Source organism: Schistocerca cancellata, chromosome 1 (genome assembly GCF_023864275.1).
Source record: "Schistocerca cancellata isolate TAMUIC-IGC-003103 chromosome 1, iqSchCanc2.1, whole genome shotgun sequence".
NCBI classification, from domain to species: domain Eukaryota; kingdom Metazoa; phylum Arthropoda; class Insecta; order Orthoptera; family Acrididae; genus Schistocerca; species Schistocerca cancellata.
The window spans coordinates 266464165-266490123 of record NC_064626.1 but is presented as its reverse complement, the minus strand read 5'-3'; the positions used below and the strand labels follow the sequence as shown (position 1 = coordinate 266490123).

The window sequence follows — 25959 nt, the reverse complement described above, 5'->3', positions numbered from 1 at the left end:
TTCAGTGAACTGTTATCATAACATTCCAATGTGACACAAAAAAGAAGAAATTTGATAATGTGGGAAATAAAAATGAATGAACAACACAGTGCTACCTCTTCCGTCTCTCTCTCTCTCTCTCTCTCTCTCTCTCTCTCTCTCTCTCTCTCTCTCCCCCCCCCCTCCCCCCACCTCCTTTGCCTTCTTTCCCCCTCTGCTCCAGATGAAACTAACACTGTACTGTTAATGATGACTTCAATATAACGTAACACAGGAACTGTTTACAGTGAAGTCAGCAAAAGATACCCTAGCAGGAGCACTTTTGTTAATGGAAATAGAAAGGTGCATCTGGAAATGTCACCTTAAAATGTTTCAGTTACATTCCTGGACTATTGTTGCATGTAGTGCAGTCAGCGAAAGACACCACATCAGCAGCAGTTTTGTTCATGAAAATAGAAGGGTGCATCTAGAAAAGTACCCTTCAGATGTTTGTTACATTCCTGCACTGTTGTTGCATGTATCATATGGAGAAGTGCTTGTGACCACTTCTCCTTGCAGACCTCAAGAAACTGGTCGTACACTATGACAAATTCTTATTTTCAAACTTAAAAAAACCGCAGATTTAAATGATGTCATGTGTGGTTCTCTGATGTGAAAGGAGTTAACTTTTAAAATATTATTTTGCCATATTATTGACAGTTAACACGAAGTAATGATGGTGATATGGAGGCAGTGGTTTAGCAGTGATGGAAGTAAATGATTTAGAAAATGCTGACAGTTGTATTAAAACAGTAAAAAAATTTCTATATATTTATTAAAAATTGTGTAACAATCAACAACTAACATAGTTTTTATAAAACTGTTTCACCTTAGAATTAGGAGAAATTTTCATGCAGACGAAAGAATTACTGTGTCTTTAAAAAGACATGTACATAACACAACACAGTATAGTAAAGTGTTCCCACAACCATCCATTTCTCTCTCTCTCTCTCTCTCTCTCTCTCTCTCTCTCTCTCTCTCTCTCTCTCTGTGTGTGTGTGTGTGTGTGTGTGTGTGTGTGTGTGTGTGTGTGTGTGTGTGTGTGTGTTTTATGTTAATATTTAACTTATCTTTTATGGAACTGGATATTGTAAAATTTTCATGTTTTTTAATTCCATCAAAATGCAGTTATTTAATTTACATAGTAGTAGAGCGGTAACATTATCTTCATAGTCTTCACAGCATATAAAACATTAAAAATATTTCACTGGTACATTATTTTATTGTTTTCCTATTGTCTCCTTTAAAATTGTGCTGATTGCTTCAGCATTATATATATATTACAATTTTTTACATTAAGATCTGCAATTGTGGTCTTAACTATTGTTGTTGATACTAAGATTAGAGCACAAAAAACTTAACAGTCTAAATATAATGTGACGTCCACAACAAAAATAAGGTAAAAAGCCATAAGGAGGGGACAAAAATGATACTGTAGCCTAAGTTTGAAGCACACTAAATAATTATCAGTCTTGATGCCATGGAATTACTTCATCATATCACAAGCATCCACAACTTAAAAACCTCTGTAAATCTTCAGTATCAAAGTTATGATTTATGATTAATATTCTAGTTGTCTCTGCATTTTCTTGATTTTTTGTCCAGCATCCGGAGCAGCATCAGTTTATTGCAGCAGCCTGTAAATGAGATTCATGACCAAATTAAATGTGCCACATATACAATTTGTGATGAGTGATAGTGGTGTGTAACATATATAAAAGTTAAGCATTCTAGAAAATTTAGTAGAAATATGGGGTAATTTATTTTCATTACAGAAATGTGGTGATACGGAATACCTTGATTATGAGGGATTTATAAACAGACACTTAGTGAGATTTATTTGAGTCAGTCATTTTACACAAAGAAAAAAAACAATAATAATATACTGTCTGTGCAGTAAAACAGGACAACTTAATTTATGCATTAATTCTGGAAGATGATCCTGTGTGCATGGTACTGCATTTCAGTTTCCTGTGTGAATCATCTCTTAATAAATATTTATATTGCCTTTACTTTCTTATTATCTTATTGACTGAAGTGTAGTAGTTTACAGTGGGGTTCAGCTAAGCTGTTCACATGAAATACACTGATGGAAAAAAAGCAGTACCAAAACATAATTAATGTAGAATGGTGAATTTTGGGAATACATTTGTCTAGGTAACATATTTAAGTAACACTGCTAGATCACAGGTTAAGGTAAGTGCGAGATAAGCTACTGCAGATGTGAAATGCTGGTACATTCATAAGTGATGTAACTGCCAGAATGTTGAATACGAGCATGCAAATGTGCCTGCATTGTGTTGTACAGGTGCCAGATGTCAGTTTGTGGGAGTCAGTCAGTACAGGGATGGCTAGTACTGTTAGTGAATGATGTTGGGGTTGCTGTCTGATGGTGTCCTGTATGTGCTTGATTGGAGACGGACATGGTTATTGAGCAGGCCAAAGCAACATGATGACACTCTGTAGAACTTGTTGGGTTACTACAGTGATGTGTGGGCAAGCATTTTCCTATTGGAAAACATCCCTTGGAATGCTGTTTGTGAGTGGCAGCAGAAAAGGTCAAATCACCAGACTGATGTGTAGATTTGCAGTCAGGGCATGTGGAATAACCACAAGAGTGCTCCTACTGTCATACAAAATTGCACTCCAGGCAAAAACTCAAGGTGTGGATCCACTGTTTCTAGCATGCGGACAGGCTGGTTGCAGGCCCTTAACTGGCCTCCTCCTAACCAATACACGGCCATCACTTGCAGAACCAGCATTCATCAGAAAACACAACAGACCTCCACCCTGCCCTCCAATGAGCTCCTGCTTGACACCACTGAGGTCCCAAATGGTGGCACTTTGGGGTTAGTGGAATGCAAGCTACAGAACATCTGGTTGAGAGATGTCCTTGAAGTAATGATTTGTAACAGTTCACTGGGTCACTGTAGTGTCAGCTGCTGCTCAGATTGCTGCTGCAGGTGCAGTACGATGCACCAGAGTCTTACGCTGGACACGGTGGTCTTCCCTGTCGGTAGTACTATGTGGCCATCCAGAGCCCAGTCTTCTTGGGACTGTATGTTCCATGGCCACCATTGTCAGCATACATGTACAGTGGCTACATCCCTGCCAAGTCTTTCTACAATACCGCAGAGGGAACATTCAGCTTCTCTTATCCTATTACAAGGCCTCATCCAGACTTGGCAAAGTGTTGTCACCCTAAGGGCATTCTTGATTGACCAACTCACCTTATCAAATCTCAAAGGTAATTAATATTCACAACCATTACAGAATGCATTTATAGCAAACTTGATTAGCATGCTCGTAGTAGTGCTACTAGTGCCACTCTTATGTGACTGGTGTGAAATTTGAAATGCACTTACCAACTTTCATTTGTGTTGCACAACTCTTTCTTGGTGTTGTGACTTTTTTTGCCATCAGTGTATATCTGGAACCATCTCTGTTTTCACCTTGATGAAATGTGAGAAATTACTTGCTAAAAGATATATAGTCTACTTGCAGAGCTATATTAATTATGTGGGTGTTGGTATTAACATTGCATGTTTAAATCAAACTATTTATTTCTGCAGATAGCACCATATTTCTAAAACAGAGAGATTCAACAGTTTTCACTCTTCAGAATCTGCTTACTAGTTTTTAGGTAATTACAATATTTAGAACTTGAAACTTACTTGTGAACATGAAACCAATAGTTTTCTTATGCGAAGTTCATGATTTCATACCCAAATAAGGAAATAATTCGCATCGGACATTGAGGAAACATGGGTTGCACTGCCACAGTACCTGTAAAATAGGGGCACAGTGGAATTTTGTTTTTATTCTGTGTTGTACATATGCTAGCTAGTTTGAAAAAAAAAAAAAATTTCTTTCACAAACCAAGAGAAAAAACTGGATATGCTTCCTTTTTTACAGTGAGCACTGAAGAAACGCAAAGACAACAGTTGAGTTCTATGCGAAAAGGTATCCAGGCAGATGGTTGCCAGCAAGAATGACACTGCCTTAATGTGCAAAAAATTGTTATTGAAAGGGCATTGGAATATTATGCAAAGGGTAAGGAGCAAACTTGCAATGAGCAGAACAAATGAAACAGATGTTCTGGTAGTTGTTTATAATGCACAAGTTAACTTCAGGGAAATTGCCACTGTCTCTGGAATAAGTCAGCCTAGCAATGTTCACATTCTTTGTGAAAGCACCTTTCATCTGTACCATGTACCACTTCACCAGCAGATTAACCAGCAGGGTTGTGGGAGACACATGGAATTCTATCACCCGGTTTTCCTGGTTTCGTCCCCTTCGTCAAGGAATTTTCTTCGCTGATGAAGCTACCACTACAAACTATGGAAAGTTGAATATAAGAAATATGCTTCATAGGGCCACAGTGAATCTGCACTGGCTGAAACACATTGAACATCAGAGACAGCATAGTGTGAACATTTCGTGTGGGCGGTATTGGAGACTACACGACTTATCCTTACGTCACTAAAGAAACCCTAATGCATAAAAGATACTCACAGTTTCTTACCAAAGTGCTGTTGGCTCTCCTACAGGAATTATCACTTGAAATACATAGATGTATTTGAACAGCATGATGTTTGCCTGTATCACTATTCAGTTGTGGCTATGAGAGCACACACCCAGCCCTTTCCTGTTTGCTGGATAGTACATGAAAGTGTAATTGAATTTTCTGACACTAGGTTAATTTGGTGCCATTGGCTTTTCTCTCTTGGGGTAAACTCAAATATGAAGTTTGTGTACGAGGTTTGGTAAAAAGTAATCGAATTTTTTTAATTTTGCAGGCTTTATGCATTTGGTTTCCCCAGAAAAATTGTTACCTTGTTGGTATACACATTCCTGATATGTGTTTGCATTTCCAGCTATTTTGAATATTTATTTTATTGTTGACAGTCGAAAAGCTTATACATGCTTTCCGGTGCTTTGTGAATTTTTACTTTTGAAAAAGATGGACCAAAGAATTTGCATTAAACTTTGTTTGATAAATGGAATAAAGTACAGCACTATGTTTGAAATGCTGACAGGCTTTTGGTGAATCTACTAGGAAACATAAGACAAGTGGTATGAACGTTTCAGAGAGGTTCGAGAAGACATTGAAGATGACAATCACCCTTGATGCCCTAGCATGTCTGTTACTGACATCAATGGGTGAGAAGTAAAGAAAATGGTTCTGAAAAAATAGCTGAATCACCATCAGAGAGGTTTCTTATGACGACAGCGTATCTTTTGGCTCATGACAAGCAATTTGTTTGGATGTTTTGGGCATGAAATGTCTAGGAGCAAAGTTTGTTCTGAAATTGTTGAATTTTGACTAAAAATGACATTGCGTAGCTATCGCTCAGGAATTGCTGAATGAATTCAATGAAACAGAACTTCTAAAGAAAGCTATTATTGGTTATGAAACAAAGGTATATGGATGTGATGAAACTAAGGCCCAATTGTCCCAATAGAAACAGCCCGAAGAACCTAGACTGAAAAAAATTTGATGAAATCAGATCACATATGAAGGTTCTTCTTGCTGCTTTCTTCAATTACAATTGGATAATGCATCCTGATTTCCTGTCTTATGGTTCACACGAAGCAGTTTGATGAAAATGACCAGAATTGTGGCAAAACAACTTGTGGAAATTGCATGTCCCCCCTCACATCTCACTGCTTGTTCATGATTTTTTGGCAAAACAACAAAACGAGAACAATGAAACAACATTGTTTCGCCATCACTGGTGAGATAAAAACAGATTTGCTGAAGGAACTGAACACAATAATGAAAAGTGAGTTCCAGAAGTGCTTACAAGTGTGGTAAAAGCATTGACACATGTGTTATATCTGAAGGGAATTACTTTGAAGGGGACGATGTTGATGTTGATGAATAAACAAAAAATCTTTAAGAAAAACAACAGCTCTCATTACTTTTTGATCACACTTGGACAAGCTCTAATGACCCAGGAGGATTTAAAAGATCACTTGTTGCTGAATGTGCAGTGATATCAGAGGAATATCTTCGGTTTGTCCATAAATCATAGCAGCAATGCCTGCAAACATGTACTGAAGTGGGCAGTTGATATTTCAAAAACTTGAAGACATAAATGAAATTTGAAGGAAGTGTTTATGATCTTACCGCATTGTTCTGTGGTTGCCTTTTTGTTGCTGTTGTTGATTTAAATTTACAGCATAAGTGTATCCTGACATTAAACTCATGATGCGAAGTATTGTTTAGGAATCTTTATATGTCACTCCCGTTTTACAAATCTGTTCAATTTTTGATGAGCACCTTTCTTTCAGGGCTCTTACAGAAACACGAGCATAACTGTTACTGTAGTTAACTGGTGAATCATCCTTAGATGCCATGTCTGTTCCCTTCCATCTGGTATGACAGTCCCACCACATGTAGCCCTGTATGATTATTATCAGTTTTTCTCCACTGTTCCACTTTTGTAAGAAGATCTCTTAGCTGCGTAAAGCTGGATTGCCTGCTCACAATGAAGCAACAGTTCCATATAACAATAACTTCCTAATAAGACATCAATCATTTTCAAGTTCAAAATGAATAAATCTTGGGTAAGTGTTATAATTTTTCCAAAAGAACTATTAGAATTTTGAAGAGTGATATGCTGTTAAATTTGTCTCATTTATAACTCTGATACTAGCAGGAGAAATTACTGTAGCTGTATATGAAAAGCAAAGATGATACCAATACATGTGCTATTAATGTAGCTATGGAAAGAGACTATATGTTATCTAGTGAGGACTTTTTCACAAGTAATTTGAGTGGAAATAGAATTACAATATTTTAAACATGAGGATAACAGCATAGCTGAATCTCTGTATATAAATACAAACTAGTAACAAAATAGTATAAATGACTTGTGGACTCATTACTCTTCAAACTAATGTCCACATTCACATTTTTTAAATTAGTTCATTGTGGTTTTATCATTTTTGGGAACAATATTCATTATGTGTGAAATATAACATGATATCTCAACAAGAAAAGTAAGATAAAGAGAAATAAATCTGAACAGGAATTAAAACCAGTCTTTCCCCTGCATATGAAGTGTTGTCTTTCCTCTTTCAGTTATTTATTCATTCATTCAGTTATAAATTAGGAGCAATTGCAAGCTACTTGTGTAAAGTATACTAACAAGCAATAACTACTAGTGTTAATCTGCTCACACTTGTTTGATATGTTATAAATCAGGTTGTGTGTGTTAGTAGAAAATCAATTTCTGTGAAGTAAAAGCCATGCGCTTCCTCTTTAACTTCTCAACTGTTGTTTTTATCAACCACTTTATTCCAAGTGATAACTTTACTAATTTAAGAGTAGGCCTGTGCTATCACTTGTCTGTACTCCTCTACTAGAAAACTTAGAGCCTATTTCATATGAAAATTAATGTTTACCTGAATTTAAGTTCCACAGTCCAAATAATTTGATGATACGAAAATATTCTAGAGGAAACAGGACTGACAAAAACGTGAAGTAGAAGAGGTCATTAGTTTTTAAAAGTGGGTTCTTTGGGGTAATTTCTGTTGTTATAGCTTTCATTTTTATCTCAAAAGACAAACAGTTGATTCAGTCCTGTATCCGAAGCTGTTTGTAAGTAATTTTACAACCCCCAGCTGCTGCATGGCTTAAGTTGTGTGACGAGGCTGCCACATTTAGGTATTGCTATCTGCCTGATTTTCTTCTACTCAATTTTCAACATGAATGAAAAAGTTCAAAAACATGAAAATTGGAGACAATTCCTCATGAGATTGCTAAGTCAAAGAATTCCTCAGAAGATCCTGAACTACAAAGTGGGAGAAGAGATGTTGGAAGACCTCGGTAAAGATGGGAGTGATTTTGTTTGTGAGTTTTGAATGGGCAATGCTTGAAAGGAAGATAATGATGAAAGACAGTCAGTGAATTCTAAATTGAAATATTTTTTTCTTTTCATTCTTAGCCACTGTTTTTGGGTTTGTTGTCCTGGAAAAATAGGATGTAAGCCGTAAAAGGTTTATGTATTCATCAAATTCAGCCACTGGTAAGCTGAAATTTGTTAATGTAGGGGTTTCTGTTTATTGTATTTTATACTCTTAAAATACATCATATTAACTTTTTTTGCTTTGCATCTAATTGTTACTGCTGCCAATTTACTTCAGTTTGTCTTTTATGTCATGCAATCCCTCCTGACAGTATACATTTATATGCAGTACTGGTGTCAGAGTCAAACAATACAGGGTTATTCCAAATGATGGACCCATTTTCAAAAATTTGTATGTATTCAAGTACAAATTGAAAATGAACAAACTATATCCCAATGAAAAGAGGAAGTTTCAAAGTTTTTGGTGGGTGGCAGCAGGTGGGAAGTGATGGTTTCAGAAGTGGCCGGTAGAGTTCACACGGCAGGAGGGCCGTCATTCTCTTTCACTGTCAGTTGTGAGTGAGATGGCAACTGTGGAGCCCAAGCTTTTCTGTGTTTATGAGTTTGCAAAAAGTGAGTCGCAAATTGTAGTGCAGCATGCATTTCGTACCAAATTTGGTATTCCAGCACCAACTCGCAAAAGTATTATCCATTAGTTTAAGCAATTTAAACAGACTGGGAATGTGTGCAAAGGAAAAAGAACATGCCAGCCGCATGTGTCAGAGGATGATGTCCAATGAATTCAAGAAAGTTTTTGTGCAGCCCCAGTAAGTCTACCAGCAGAGCCAGACAAGAACTTGGATTACCCCAGCCAACTGTATGGAAAGTTCTGAGTTGGCATTTGCTGTACAAACCCTACCGATTACAACTTGTGCAGGCTGTCAACCCCAATGATAAAGAGAATCATCTCACATTTTGTGGTTATGTGCTAGCAAAGATGGAGGATGACGCGTTTCTATAGCGTGTAATTTTTAGTGTTGAAGCAAATTCAACCTTAATGGAAAAGTCAACAGACACAAAGTTTGCATGTGGGGTTTGGAAAATCCACATTCACTGTTGCAACATGAAAGAGGCTCACCGAAGATCAACGTGTCTGGTGCCATATCTCATACAAAGGTTTATGGACCCTTTTTCTTTGCGGAAAGAACTGTAACGGGAATCACGTACCTGGTCATGATGGAACAATGGCTGTTCCCTCAAGTTATGGAACATTCCCAGGACTTCATTTTCCAACAGGATGGAGCTCTGCCCCATTGACACCATAATGTACAAGGCTTTTTGAATGACTGCCTCCCTCAGCACTGGATCGGTCGCACGAGACTTGAGGACCTGGCTCTGCACTTCTGGCCACCGAGATCTCCTGATCTCACACCCTGCGACTATTTCTTATGGGGTTATGTGAAGGAAGAAGTTTATGTCCCACCTGTACCAACCACTATGAACAATCTGCAGAACCTGATCACTGCTGCCGTGCACTCAGTAACAGCACATACGCTTTCGCTTGTGTGGGACGAATTTGGCTACTACTTCGATGTTTGCCGTGCAGCCAATGGTGGCCACATTGAACATTCATAATATTTATCACATTTCTAATTATTAAATAATTTTTAAAAACTAATTAATTACAATTTCTTAAATTGATTTCAAACATTATGAAAAAAACTTTGAAACTTCCTCTTTTTATTGGCATAAAGCTTGTTCAGTTTGATTTGCACTTGAATAAATACAACATTTTGAAAATGGGTCCATCATTTAGAACAACTCTTTATACTTCTGAAAGAGAACATCTAAAAATTTATGATGATAAATGTCCTAACCACTGTCACTGTATTCATACCCTGTATAGGACTCTCTTAAATAACAGTGACTGTAATTCTAGGGGATCATTTATGTATATACTTACATTTATTTACATGTCTGCATCATCCAAAATACAAGTTATGATGTAATTATATGGACAAAAATATGCTCAACAAGCGGTGGCAGAAGAACAAGCACATATAAAGGGTAAAGAAATTTGCAAGGTTTCTGAGCTAGTGGCTCCTTGTGGCAGGGGGGTTTAAAGAGAAAGAGGGGGATGAAGGAAAAGGACTGGCAAGGTTTAGGAAATGGGGAAAGTTTGAAAAAGTCACTCAGTACCCCAGGTCAGGGGAGACCTACTGGACAGGATGGGATGAAAAGCTTGGAGTGGATGAGATTAGAAAACCTGAGAGCTTAGAAGTGTAAGATAGGGTAATAAGCAAGACATAAACTGCTGACAGAAGATCATGCAAAAGTTAATAAGAGCAGAAAGCTAAGTGTGTTGTATGTGGTGGAGATTGGTGGTGGGGATGGGGGTGGGGGAGTTTCAGACAGGTCAGAAAATAAAAGATACAGAAAATTAAAATGGAATGAAGAAAGGAATAGTTACTGAGAAGAAATGGTAAGGAAAAAAAACCTAAATTAAGGCCAAGTAAGTGGCGAGAACTAAGGACATGTTGTAATGTCAGTTCCCACTTCTGAGAAGCTAGTGTGTGGAGGAAGAATCCAGATGGCATATGTGGTGAAATAGGCACAAGGGTCATGACTGTCATGTTGTAGAACATGCTATGCAACAGGATATTGGGTGTTGCCAGTGTACACCCTCTGTCTGTGTCCATTTATCCTGACTGACAACTCTGTAGTAGTCATATCAATGTAAAATGTCTGCATAGATATCTCGGCCTTTGATAGTGTAAGTTTTGCCACTTGCAGGGCTGGTAGGAGGCTGCATAGTGCAAATCTTACAGTGGGGGTGGTCATAGGGGTAGGAGCAATAGGGTGGGGAAATGGGTGTAGGAGGAGTATTGGATCTGACTAGGATATTATGGTGATTTGGGGATGGGGGGACGAAAAGCTGTTCTGTGGTGGGCAAAATGGACCTTATTTCAGGAAATGATTTTAGGAAGAGACAGCAGTGTTGAAGTAGCTGTATTAAAGACCAGGATAATACTGAGTGACAAGAGATGTATTCATAAGTTGTTTTTTGGAGGCATCAGCAGTACCAGGATTGCATGTGATAGCCTGAGAAATATGATTTTAAACAAGTGTGTGAGGTAAGTATGTAATGCCAAGGCTGAATGAGAGGGAATGTTTGACATCGAAAGAATGGCAACAGACAGAATGTAAGTACTGTTGTTTGTTAGTACGTTTATGTGAACAGATGTGTATATCTGACCCTCAATAAGGACGAGGTCAGCATAAAGGAAAATGGCATGGGACTTGGAATAGGACCATTTGAAATTTAATTTGAAGAATGTATTTAAAGATTCCAAGAATTTCCATATTGCAAATGTGACATCATTGTATCTAAACAAACCCAGGGGCTGAAGTCCTATGGATATCAGAAAAGCTCCTCCAAGTAAACAATTGAAAGGTTGGCATCGGAAGGAGCCATCCTGGTTCACAGGGCTGTGCCCCTGATCTGTTTGTATGCCTGCTGTCAAAGGTAAAGTAGTTGTTGGTAAGTATGATGTTAATTAAATTGAGCAGGAAGGATGTCATAGATTTGGAATCAGGAGGGCACTGGGTGAGGTAATGTTCGGCAGCCGACTGACAGAGCACATAGGGGATGTTGTTATAGAAGGAGATGGCATTAGTTGTGACAAGCGAGGTGTGTGATGGGAGTGGGATGGACACAGATTTAAGATGATATAGGAAATGGTCAGTGTCTTTAAGAAGGGAAGTAAGTCTTAGCTATAGTTTGCAGGTGTAGACCAACTAAGGCAGATACACATTGGTTTGGTGCTTTGAACCCAGCAACTGTGGGATGGCAAGGGTGACTGAGTTTGTGGATCTTGGAAGAAGGTAGGGGTACTTGATTTGTGTGGCATAAGATGTTCTATGGATTGAGGCATTAGTCCTTGTGAGGGGCGTGAGGTTTTTAGGAGGGACTGTCAGTCAGTTTGTATGACAGGGCTGGGATCTTGATGGCAGATGCTGTATGTTGAGGTGTTGGACAGTTGACATAGACCTTCACTCACAACTCCTGATTAGATTAGATTAGATTAGATTAGATTAATATTAGTTCCATGGATCATGAATATGATATTTCGTAATGATGTGGAACGAGTCAAATTTTCCAATACATGACATAATTAAGTTAATTTAACAACATACTTAAGTTAATATAGCAACTTTTTATTTTTTGTGTTTTTTTTTATTATTTTTATTTTATTTTATTTTTTTGTTTTTTTTTTTTTTTCTTAATTTATATCTAAAAATTCCTCTATGGAGTAGAAGGAGTTGTCATTCAGAAATTCTTTTAATTTCTTCTTAAATACTTGTTGGTTATCTGTCAGACTTTTGATACTATTTGGTAAGTGACCAAAGACTTTAGTGCCAGTATAATTCACCCCTTTCTGTGCCAAAGTTAGATTTAATCTTGAATAGTGAAGATCATCCTTTCTCCTAGTATTGTAGTTATGCACACTGCTATTACTTTTGAATTGGGTTTGGTTGTTAATAACAAATTTCATAAGACAGTATATATACTGAGAAGCTACTGTGAATATCCCTAGATCCTTAAATAAATGTCTGCAGGATGATCTTGGGTGGACTCCAGCTATTATTCTCATTACACGCTTTTGTGCAATAAATACTTTATTCCTCAGTGACGAATTACCCCAAAATATGATGCCATATGAAAGCAATGAGTGAAAATAGGCGTAGTAAGCTAATTTACTAAGATGTTTATCACCAAAATTTGCAATGACCCTTATTGCATAAGTAGCTGAACTCAAACGTTTCAGCAGATCATCAATGTGTTTCTTCCAATTTAATCGCTCATCAACGGACACACCTAAAAATTTGGAATATTCTACCTTAGCTATATGTTTCTGATTAAGGTGTATATTTATTAATGGCGTCATACCATTCACTGTACAGAACTGTATGTACTGTGTCTTATCAAAATTCAGTGAGAGTCCGTTTACAAGGAACCACTTAGTAATTTTCTGAAAGACAGTATTGACAATTTCATCAGTTAATTCTTGTTTGTCAGGTGTGATTACTATAGTTGTATCATCAGCAAAGAGAACTAACTTTGCCTCTTCATGAATATAGAATGGCAAGTCATTAATATATATTAAGAACAATAAAGGACCCAAGACTGACCCTTGTGGAACCCCACTCTTGATAGTTCCCCAGTTTGAGGAATGTGCTGATCTTTGCATGTTATGAGAACTACTTATTTCAACTTTCTGCACTCTTCCAGTTAGGTACGAATTAAACCATTTGTGCACTGCCCCACTCATGCCACAATACTTGAGCTTGTCTGATTTACACAATCAGAAGCCTTTGAGAGATCACAAAAAATCCCAATGGGTGGTGTTCGGTTATTCAGATCATTCAAAATTTGATTGGTGAAAGCATATATGGCATTTTCTGTTGAAAAACCTTTCTGGAAACCAAACTGACATTTTGTTAGTACTTCATTTTTACAGATATGTGAAGCTACTCTTAAATACATTACTTTCTCAAAAATTTTGGATAAAGCTGTTAGAAGGGAGGTTGGACGGTAATTGTTGACATCAGATCTATCCCCCTTTTTATGCAAAGGTATAACAATAGCATATTTCAGTCTATCAGGGAAAATGCCCTGTTCCAGAGAGCTATTACACAGGTGGCTGAGAATCTTACTTATCTGTTGAGAACAAGCTTTTAGTATTTTGCTGGAAATGCCATCAATTCCATGTGAGTTTTTGCTTTTAAGCAAGTTTATTATTTTCCTAATTTCAGAGGGAGAAGTGGGTGAGATTTCAATTGTATCAAATTGCATAGGTATGGCCTCTTCCATTAACAGCCTAGCATCTTCTAATGAACACCTGGATCCTACTATATCCACAACATTTAGAAAATGATTATTAAAAATATTTTCAACTTCTGACTTTTTGTTCGTAAAGTTTTCATTCAATTTGATGGTAATACTGTCTTCCTCTGCTCTTGGTTGACCTGTTTCTCTTTTAATAATATTCCAAATTGATTTAATTTTATTATCAGAGTTTCTGATTTCAGACATGATACACATACTCCTGGATTTTTAATAACTTTTCTTAATATAACACAGTAGTTTTTATAATGTTTGATAGTTTCTGGGTCACTACTCTTTATTGCTGTTAGATACATTTCCCTTTTCTGGTTACAAGATATTTTTATACCCTTAGTAAGCCATGGTTTGTTACAAGGTTTCTTATGAGTATATTTAACTATTTTCTTGGGGAAGCAGTTTTCAAATGCATTTACAAAAATGTCATGAAATAAATTATATTTTAAATTGGCATCAGGTTCACGGTACACCTCATCCCAGTCTAACTGCTGTAGGCTTTCCCTGAAATTTGCAATTGTTAAATCGTTGACTGAACGTACTACTTTGGAGGACTGTTTAGTATTGCTGAATGGAGATATATCATATATTGTAACTAACTGTGCACCATGATCAGAAAGACCATTCTCAACAGGCTGAGCATTTATCTGGTTAAACTTATCTTGGTCTATAAAGAAGTTATCTATCAGTGAGCTGCTATCTTTTACCACCCGAGTAGGAAAATCAATAACGGGTGTCAAATTGAAAGAACCGAGTAATACTTCAAGGTCATTTTTCCTATTACCCTCTTTCAGAGAATCTACATTGAAAGCCCCACAAATAATAATTTGCTTCCCCCTGTCTGACAGATAGCACAACAAGGAGTCCAAATTTTTCAGAAATAGATGAAAATTTCCTGATGGGGACCTATATACAGTTACAATTATAAATGTTCCTTTATTTAATTTAAGCTCACAAGCGCATGCTTCTATATGTTTCTCTACACAAATTTTTTTTGTTTCTATACTTTTTGCACAATGATAACTTTTGACATATATGGCAACTCCTCCTTTCTCCATATTTTCTCTCATTACATGTGCAGAGAGCTTATATCCACTTACATTTACCTTATCCATATCAGTAACAATGTGATGCTCAGACAGGCATAGTATATCTATTTCATCCTCAGCTTCTAAATCTTCTAAACAAACCAGAAGCTCATCTATTTTATTCTTTAAACTCCCAATATTTTGATGAAATATACTTACATTATTTTTAATTATACTTTTATGAGAACCTTTCCTTATTCTAACATTTGCAGTACTCTCCTGTCTGAGTTTCTCATTGTGCTTAGGCCTAGTTGCTATACCAGTGGTCACATGGTGTTCAGAGAGGCAGATTATGTCAACTGGGTTGGGTGACTTTAATTCAGCAATGCAATTACCTAGGACTGCGATACAACTTGGTGGAGATAAAATTTCTGGTGATCGGTGAAAATTTATAATTGACAGCTGTGATTGGTGATCCAATGTGCTAGAATTGTGCTGTTTAATGTCTTTCCTAAACTGAAGATTTGTTTCAATCCTGACCTCCCGTAGAACTTGACATCTTTCTGTCTTACCTATCCTAAAAAAGGTGCTGCTCCAACACCTGTAACCACTGGTATTTTACCATTCATGGCAGTGCCTCCCCCCCTTAAATTTCCTGCTATTACCCCAGCCAGTTTCCCCTTCCCTTTCCTGTTGAGATGTAGGCCGTGCCTGGTATAGTCCCACCTACTGAGAGAATCAACAGGAACCACACCAATATGAGCCCCCGCACCCGACCCAAGCAGCCGTTCCAACTCCAAATTAACTCTCCCAACAGAAGAGTTCAAATGAGGTCGGTCATGGCGTCTCAGGACAGATACAAGTTCGACATTGGTGTGTCTCGATGCCGACGCAATCTTTACCAGGTCACACTCTATACTGTACCCAGGATCTCTGTCGATGCTGTTCCCTGGCCCTCCCACAATAACCATGGTGTCTTCCCTGGTAAATCCTTTACAGAGCGAACCTAAATCCTCTGTCACCTGATCCAGACTAGCACTTGGTTTGAAAAAATTTGTGACCTGGTATTCTGGTCCTAATTCCTCCTGCAGAAGTTGGCCTACACCTCTGGCATGAGAACTGCCTAACAACAAAACTTTCTTCCTTTTCGATGACTTTCCTACTTTCTTTTTCAATTTCCTATTGAAAGTTTGTTGTGTCCTGTCTACACCTACCTCTGCTTGAGGCTCATCAGTTTCTAACTGAAGCAACAGGTCAAACTTATTTTTGACATTCACCACAAAACTGTCAGACTTAGTTCTAGGCCTATTCCTTCTGCTACCTGTTGCCACTTCCAACCTCTCTTTGCCCTTCTCCCTCCTTAACCTGTCCAGATCTTCCCTAGCCTGATCTAGCTCAGCCTGAAGGGCAGCAATTTTCCCTTCCTGTTCCACTATCTTCCTATCTCTGCTGCAAATCCTACATAACCACTGATGAGCCTGATCCACTTTCCCAACACCCACGCCACTGCAGTCCCCCCAGTGAAAAAAACTACTGCATCCATCACACCAAACCCCGGAACTAACAATTCTACGGCAAGTCAGGCACTTCTCACTCATGGCAAAAATAATACTTTAGCTAGAATAAATCAATTAAATTACCGAAAATCAAAAAAGACGTTACAAGAATTAAGCCTATTCACAAATGTATATAAGCAAGTTTCTGATTTAAAATTCCGCTGTTTTTCTGAGATCAGTCAGTCAAGTACCACAGTGGTAGAGCCCTTGTCCACTGGGAGGATAATGAGAGAGTCATCAGTTTTTAGGGAATCAAGAGCCTGGAGTTCTGCAGAAGACAGCTTGGAGTTATGTTGTAGGGACCTGAGAGATGCTGGATGTTAGGGATTCTTGGAAGGCTTGTAAGAGATTATTTTGAGGTAGTGTTGATGGACCAAATTGGGTTCTTTGATTTCTGTGGTCTTAGCATTTCTTCTCAGTAACTGTTCATTTCATCTCTTCCATTTAGTTTTCTATATCTTTAATTTTCTGATCAGTCTTTTTCCCCACACCTCTACCACATATGATGCACTTCGCTTTCAGTTCTTAATAAATCTTGTATGATCTTTTGTCAGTAATTATCTCTTGCTTATAACCCTGTCTTCCATCACTAAGCTCTCAAATTTTCAAATATAATTTGGTGCAGTCCCCAACAATCGGTCGTTCTGTTACATCCCATCCGGTAGGTTGAAATGTTCAAATCTGTGTGGATTCCTAAGGGACCAAACTGCTGAAGTCATTGTTCCCCAGACTTGCACACTACTTACACTAAAACATATGCGAAGAACAACACACACACCCATGCCTGAGGGAGGACTTGAACCTACAGTGGGAGAGACCACGCAATCAGTGACGTGGTGCCTCAAACCGTACGGGCACTCTGCGTGGCATCCAGTAGGTCTCCACTGACCTGGTGTTCCTACTCTTTTTGCATTTCCTTAACCTCGCCAGTCCTTTGTCTTCATCCCTCTTCCTTCTCCTTAAAAACACTCTGCCAGAAGAAGGAGCCACTGGCTCTGAAAGCTTGCAAATTTCCTTAACCTTTATATGTGTGTGCTCTGTTGCTGCTGCTTGGTGAGCAGAATTTTTATCTATCCACTTATATTTTATTTGCAAACACAAGTTGTGCTGGTTGGATGACTTAATAAGACATTGTTTTTAGATTCAACTTGGTGCTGTAGGTGTTAAACAGAAAAAAATTGATGTGCCATAAATATCTACTCCTCTTACTTAATTCTATTGTGGAATATACTCATTTCTTTACTGAGGGTTCCTTGTGGAAACTGTCTCAAAACAAGATCTACAAAATGATGAACAGTATGGAATTATTTTGGGCTCTTTCTTACCACTTTATGTAGCCAGTTGTTCAGATGCTGTCTGGTTCATTGTTGTGTGCGGAACAGGTGGACTTGAAACCAGTGATGTCAGATTGCTGGTGATGTTACTGCTAGCTTCCACTTGCTGATGCAGTGGTTGAAATTGTGGAGAACTTCCATCTGTAACAAAAGAATTTATACATGAATGCATTAAAATAAATCAACAACTGACGTGCAAAATTACTACGCTGTGGCAGTGATAAGCCAATCCTTTACACAACGGCTGTTGGGAGAGGCAGGAGTCTGCCTTGCCCCCCATATCAGGAGTGTTGAGGAGAAAGGAGTGGTGAGCACATAGCAGTACTGACTCCTTCAGCAGTCCTGGTGCCATACTCGTGTTTATGCATATATGAAATCAGAGGTGACATGCGGAAATATTGGCAGCACGTGGGGATAAAGTAATATGCTCCAATTAGTGCTAATTTTCTCCAGTAGTGACAGTGCCAGTAAAAATGGTAAACTTATCATGGCAAAACATTAATATGTTCAATATTATGTATGACTGTTCTGTATATTCTTCAAAAAGTTGCTTGTTAGGAAGATAATGGAGTGACAGTGCCAGATAATTGGTATCAAAATTACACACAGTATTAAAATCTAGTTCCAACTTCATTATCATTAGGTTGTGTTTGTAATCACCTAATGACTCAGGACATATTTTCTGACAGATTTAAGTGTGCTGTAGTAACACCCAGCTATAAAACTGTAGATAGGTCAACTCATCTCTAAGTACAGACCCACTTAATGCTCTCCAGTCTCTGGGGCATTGCAACTAAAAGAAAAAAATTATTTGTTCAGCAACAGGGAGCTATAAGAATAGCAAATTATGTAAAGTAGATTACTGAATATCTTGCATAGACCTCTCTATGATTCCTGTAATACTTACATTTGTTCAGCACATTTACTCCTGAAGGGTCTGTGTTATTAATAATAAAAACTATTTTAGCTGAACTGGAATTTGCACAATGCAAGGGATAAAATTAATCTTAATGTAAACTTTACCTTTTTGTCTAGGGTCCAGATTTAAATTACATATTCTGGTGCAAAGTTATTCAACAAAGCCCCATCAAATGAAAACAAGAAATTGCATATCTGTGCCAATTCAGGACAGAGTAAAAAAATTCTGCATTATTTATCAGTACAATTTGTCCAGTTATCCAGATTCAATTTATATACTTGTTTATTCCTCCAAGAATCACCTCAGAATGATAGGATTGAGAATTCCTGATGGCTACATAGCCAGTAGAAGTGTTCATTATGAAGTTGCACGACTAGTAGTAATGTATCATAAATATTCATGTTTTGTTACAGATGATGGAAACTATTTTCTTTGAAAAGTACCCATGTCGAGGTTTGTCCACAAAATTCCTGAACTTTGTCCACAAAATTTTTTTATGCTTACCTTTTATTTTTGTGCATGGTCTTTGTTGAAATATTCTCCTCCACAATTAAGGCATCATTCCAAACACTGCTTCCACTTCTGGAAGCAGTCTTGGTAGGCCACTTGGTGGATTGTGCGAAGTGCCATCTGTGAATTTTATGTCATCTATCATTACAAATCTTCGTCCTTTCAGTGGAGCTTTCAACTCTGAAAAGAAAAAATGTCCATAGGGGCCAGGTCTGGAGAGTATGGAGGATGAGACACCACAGTGATTTCAATTTTTGTGCAATACTCATGCACCAACGGGTTGAATGTGTGGGTGTGTTATGGTGATGCAAGAGCCATGAATTGTCTTGCCACGTTTCAGGCCGTTTTCTTCTCACATTTTTTTGCAGACTTCGCAACTCATCCCAATAGTACCATCTGTTAACAGTTTGACCCTTTCAGAACAATGGGATGAGTTACTCAAGAGAAAGAGCTTCACGAGTTGAGCAAGTCAAGAAAGCATTGATCAACCTATGAGCCTTATAAAGCACTTATTCAGGTTGGCATTGATTGATAAAGTTGTTGGATGTCCTTCGAACGGATATCGTGTCAAATTCCGCCCAATTGGCGAGTTAGATCGTCAGTGCTAGTTCTGCAAGGTTCGCAGGAGAGCTTCTGTAAAGTTTGGAAGGTAGGAGACAAGGTACTGGCAGAAGTAACGCTGTGAGGACGGGGCGTGAGGCGTGCTTGGCTAGCTCAGTTGGTAGAGCACTTGCCCGCGAAAGACAAAGGTCCCGAGTTCGAGTCTCGGTCCGGCACACAGTTTTAATGTGCCAGGAAGTTTCATGCTGGGTAATTCCTCCGTGGGGCGACGCTCTTTTTTTTTATTTTAGAGTGTAACTGAGGATGTTGGGGTTATATGTTTCTCTGACTTGAAGACATTGCGACAGCATAGGAAATAGTAGCGTGCCACACCAGACCAGTCAGAAGGCTGATGATAACAAAGGATTTAGCAGTCAGTTTGAGGAGGGTTGACGTCCTACCTTTTGAGGTTACAAGGCAGTATGTGGCTGAGTAACCTCCAATCGTAAAAATCAATGAAAAACTGTGACAAGTTCTCACATACTATCGGTGCTCCATTTGAGTAATAACTATCTTGCAGAGGAGTGAGTTTTTTTCTTGAATGAAACGATAATTGTAGCGAAATTTCAGAGAAAGAGGTATGTGATCCTTTATTGAGAATCCTCTTGGGAGCGGCAGGCAGCGCAGAATAGGTGCAAACTGCGAGGTGCAGCAGTGCTGCTAGCGGTGCTGTAGCGTCCACCGCTGTTTCCGGAAATAGCCCAGCGTTTGCATAGGGCGACTGCCGGCAGCCACGCTGGCTCAGTCAGATAATCATTGGGGAGGGCCAGCCGACAAGTCACACAGATGCAGCCCCCTGCTCTCTGCGACCTTCCGAATAGTACAATTATTCAGCTACAGCTGTTTCGTTAATCATTGAAACGTAAACAGGATCACATGGCTGCAGCAGAACATCTGGAATTTGTGAGAAAAGATCCTGGAATGTAGAGAATATAGCAACAATTGGTAGAACTATGTACTGAAGTGCCCAGTAATATATCATGTAAAGAGAGTTTATTTTCTTTCAGGATTACATCCATCACTAGGATGCGTCTAGGACAGGCATGTTTTCCGAGCCATTTCCGCAGGATAAAAGTTAAGGGTAATATGGAAAAACTGGTAGAAGCCGACCTCGGGGAAGATCAATTTGGATTCCGTAGAAATGTTGGAACACGTGAGGCAATACTGACCCTAGGCTTATCTTAGAAGGTAGATTAAGGAAAGGCAAACCTACGTTTCTGGCATTTGTAGACTTACAGAAAGCTTTTGACAATGTTGACTGGTATACTCTCTTTCAAATTCTTCAAATTCTGAAGGTGGCAGGGGTAAAATACAGGGAGCGAAAGGCTATTTACAATTTGTACAGAAACCAGATGGCAGTTATAAGAGTCGAGGGACATGAAAGGGAAGCAGTGATTGGGAAGGGAGTGAGACAGGGTTGTAGCCTCTCCCTGATGCTATTCAATCTGTAGTAAAGGAAACAAAAGAAAAGTTCGGAGTAGGTATTAAAATTCATGGAGAAGAAATAAAAACTTTGAGGTTCGCCGATGACATTGTAATTCTGTCAGAGACAACAAAGAACCTGGAAGAGCAGTTGAATAGAATGGACAGTGTCTTGAAAGGAGGGTATAAGACGAACATCAACAAAAGCAAAACAAGGATAATGGAATGTAGTCGAATTAAGTCGGGTGATGCTGAGGGAATTAAATTAGGAAATGAGACACTTAAAGTAGTAAAGGAGTTTTGGTATTTGGGGAGCAAAGTAACTAATGATGGTCGAAGTAGAGAGGATATAAAATGTAGACTGGCAATGGCAAGGAAAGCGTTTCTGAAGAAGAGAAATTTGTTAAAATCGAGTACAGATTTAAGTGTAAGGAAGTCGTTTCTGAAAGTATTTGTATGGAGTGTAGCCATGTATGTAAGTGAAACATGGACGATAAATAGTTTAGACAAGAATAGAATAGAAGCTTTCGAAATGTGGTGCTACAGAAGAATGTTGAAGATTAGATGGGTAGATCACATAACTAATGAGGAGGTATTGAATAGAATTGGGGAGAAGAGTTAGTGGCACAACTTGACCAGAAGAAGGGATCGGTTGGTAGGACATGTTCTGAGGCATTAAGGGATCACCAGTTTAGTACTGGAGGGCAGCGTGGAGGTTAAAAATCGTTGAGGGAGACCAATAGATGAATACACTAAGCAGATTCAGAAGGATGTAGGCTGCAGTAGGTACTGGGAGGTGAAGAAGCTTGTACAGGATAGAGTAGCATGGAGAGCTGCATCAAACCAGTCTCAGGACCGAAGACCACAACAATCTGATTTACCCAGAGTAAGTAGCCGACTTCAACCATATCATTTTGGTGGCGGTACGTGAAAAGTACAGGAAAGAAGAGCGAGGGTATTGTACAAGGAATTTGGGAAACAAGTAGTCGTATTCCCCAATTAAGTGGCTTTCTTATTACTCAGAAATAATAATAGTTTACATGTCCCAGGTAAACGTTATTTTAGAAAATAGTAAATGATCTGACACTATTCAAATATCAAACCACATAAATGAATGTAAAGGAACTTCGGGGATCGTTACTGTACATGCAGTGAGACCTGCTATCTCTTAAATGCCGACCCTGGACAAAGACTTCGAAAAACCAAGGCATCTGGGTCAAATCGGATTATTTTCCCGGACACACAACCTCCGTCGACTGTAAGTTGGGCGATGGCCGGCGGGTGGCGTGATTGTCGGCGGTTTCCTGTTGTTCTTAATAAAGTGGTATGGAAAATATGTGCACAGGAAAGTATCTAAGCGTGTTTGCTGCTCTTTTTTTATATATATATAAAAAGCGCACGAAGCTACTGACGTGTCAGTCTTCATTTAGTGAATTTTAACTAAGATTTATTTATTGCCAATCAATCGGATTTCTGTAGACGCAAAAAGAAGATCGGGGTTTCCTCTAGGAAGTTGTATAGCTGCCCTCATACATCTCGCACAGACGCCCTCAAAATCAGAACAAATCCAGGGAAAACCGGACTTATGACAGCCCTACATGAAGCACCGTATCGTAACACATCTCTCAAGTTTTGTACAGTATTCAGCCATTCTTACATATTATGCCTACTGCTTCACAAAAAAAAGAAATTTGATATTTGCAAACCGAATTCCGATCAATCACTATCATACACAGAGGCGTATTAATTCAGTATCAGTTTGAAGAAAGCCAGGAAATGCAGTGTACGCGTATTGACGAGTAGCAAATGTACCTAGAGCAATCTCAATATTATTTCGCCGTTCGCCTCTTTTCCTTGCAAACTAAAACGTAAAACGGCTCTGGAAATTTTTTTTATATTGGATGTAGTACTCACGGCCTGACGCTGTAAAAGTAATTCTAAAGTTTGAATGAAAGCGGTTGTTTGCATATGTACTGATGAATGCAATAAAGCTGGTGTAAGCTTAAGCGCAACAATAAAATATCAAGCCGTATAATGTCTGCTAATTCTCTGTTGTCTTTCGGTTAGGCACATTGAAGGTGTAATGGAACCACGTTTATTCGACCATCATCGAGCTGGAGTTGAGAAAGCTTTTCTCTGAGGGAGCACTTTATAATCCTGGTACTTTGATGGAACACCTTGTTTATTTTAAAGGTCAATAAAAGTTAAAAAATGATAAAAACTTGCTTCATTCAGCCATTACTTCAATTTCAAACCGTAGCTGATTACACGGAAATCATAATAATATTTTAAGAAATAATTTGTATCGTCAAAATTTCGAAGTAAAAAAAAAAAAGAACATGTTATTAATAGTTTTCTGCGGAACACTTATGCACTTCACGCAGAACAGCAGTTTCGGAAATTCTGCTGTGGAGTATTTGATATTCCGGAAGGAATAGTGCAATCATTACATTTAAGATCAGGCAACCGCCTTTAACGGATTCTGTCAGAGTGTCAGCTGACAAATTGACGGTGAGTTTTACAGTACTGTATTGGCCTCATTTGTTGCGAAATGTCGTCAAATAGAAAGGAAGTGCAAGTGTCCAAGGACTAAGAATTAGAAGCACTATGGCCAGCCATTCGTCATATTCATTCGACCGAAACAATGTGCGACACACAAACGAAGTACGAATTTGGCTCAAGAGAAACTAACTACAGTGTATAAAAGTCGCTGTGTTCTTTTTCAGTAGCTCTACCAGATTACGTAAAAGTAATGTCACTCCAATTTTTTTCTGGATTTCAGGATTATCCGGATTTTCGATAATCCGGACGAGCAACGGTCCCACACCGTATAAACGAGCTTCCACTATAGTAGGTACTTATAAAGTAGTAGCACTGACATTTTATTACTAAACATTGATTTTCTCTAGTTTTGAATTTCATTTAGTACGAAACTGTGCTCCGTTTTGTCTGCTGTCTGCCCCTCCACCTCTCATGAACCTAATATGAGCCGCCCCCCTCCCCCTCTAGCACGTTCTTGTCCAAACACATAACAGCGGATTACTTCCGCCGTTGTTCTCCGGAGCTGGTGCTCCGTCTGTAGTGACGTCGAAGTGCCCGGGGTGTTAACCAATAACCAACCTTGCTTCGCACTCTTTATTAGATAGGGCAGGCGGGTACCAGCACGCACGGCTTAGAGCGCAGTTCAATAGCTTGGGAGACTAGGAGGTGAGTAGCCCGGCCAGCCTGGCTGTGGTTTTCAGACGTTTTAGGTTGGGCTGATTCCCGGTCTCCGCCACAGAAGGTACGACAGACAAACAGTTAAAACACGGTAATATACCGACAAAATTTCACAAGATCAACGGATAAGTTGCACACACGATTTCTCTCCCTTATTTATTTATTGCTGTTAAAAGTGACTCCGTCGTCTTGTAATTCTAAGGCGCATCGCTATGTTCTATACGTTCTCTGTTTCATTCGACATGACAGTGAATATACTACCACCTCTAAAACGCAATAACACTAATGAAAGCACAAGACAACACTGATAAAAATGCGGACATGCACAAAGAAATTTCATAAGCTGCGAATAACATATTGTTTCAAATCATAAAAGCGAAATATGCAAGGAAATTTTGCGCAGTGATCAAAATATTGAACTCAAAAAGCCGCGAATAAAATGAACAAGTGAATGAGTGCAGTGAATGTTCGATTCCAGCTTCTGATAACGTGAACGAAGAGGCACTTTTGATAAGAATGTAGAACAAGGAACATAAAATGATTACAGGAATATCTCGAAAATGTCATCCCTAAGTGAAACTGACATTATGTCTACAAAAACCAAAGGAACGAGAAGTGTCATCTATTTGAACCAGTTACAATATAATTGATGGTTATGCTTTTCCAACAAAAACTAAAAGCACCTGGTGAAGTAGCTTTCCAATTCTCGCTCAGCTTAGTAAGACAGACAGAAACCAAAGTAACCAGAAGAGGTTTACGTAGGCCAGTGTGAAACGGAATTTCTATGCAGGTCCTTGAATTTGGCCCATTTTTTTTGTAGTTTATTTTCTAGGTGTTTCACACTAACGACGCCTAAAGGCTATCAGTACACTCATTTTGAATCATTGAAATGTAATTGCTGGAACACACTGCTGTGTTAAATACTACAGCACTTGTGGCCAAATCTGACACAGTCGACAACGGTAATTGTAATTTCATCTTGGTGACTACTGAAAAGGCTCAATAACACTTTCGAGGTAGCTCCTGCGTAACCTCTCTCCTGATACTATTGCTCGTTGGATCATGCTTATCTAAATAATAATAATAAAAAAAACTGGGGCTCATATAAATAGGGCAAAACCAGAGTGGCAAATACTCATTCAGACTAGAAACATCAGCATTGGCGTCACCGTGGAATAACTTGAAAAATGCGAAAGTTGGTAACACAACAGTTTTAAATGGAATAAAGTTTATCCAATAAATTAAACATTTCGAAACAAACCTAACTGATTGCTCCCATAAGTATTCCCCTTTGCAATCGCGCGTACACTGCCAACAAACTCCAAGTACCTGTAACTATAGATGCCTTTAATTCGTTGTAGACACATACTTTGGTATTTTGAAACCGTGCCAGGGAGAGTTCGCCAGCCACTATCATCATCATCGCAGTCCTCATGCGATGCGGGAAGCTATCTCACTGGTGACAATCGATTACCTTCAATCGAGCATAAGAATAATGACGTTAGTCAGAGATAGATTTAAAGTCGGCCCCACGTGACGTATGACGGTGCCCTCTATGCGCTTTATACACTCCTGGAAATTGAAATAAGAACACC

The 25959-nt window shown here is 38.6% G+C and overlaps 1 protein-coding gene across 1 annotated transcript in view; it reads right to left on the bottom strand.

Moving 5' to 3' along the window:
- Positions 1-209: 209 nt before the first annotated feature.
- Positions 210-25959, bottom strand: part of LOC126170917 (uncharacterized) — a 374584-nt gene continuing 348834 nt past the window's right edge. The window contains exons 4-6 of the mRNA XM_049920759.1: positions 17686-17835; positions 3693-3804; positions 210-1655 (exon numbers count right to left, since the gene is read on the bottom strand). Of these exons, the coding sequence (XP_049776716.1) occupies positions 17690-17835 (146 nt within the window). The 3' untranslated portion in view covers positions 210-1655; positions 3693-3804; positions 17686-17689. The remainder of the gene's footprint in view (positions 1656-3692; positions 3805-17685; positions 17836-25959) is intronic.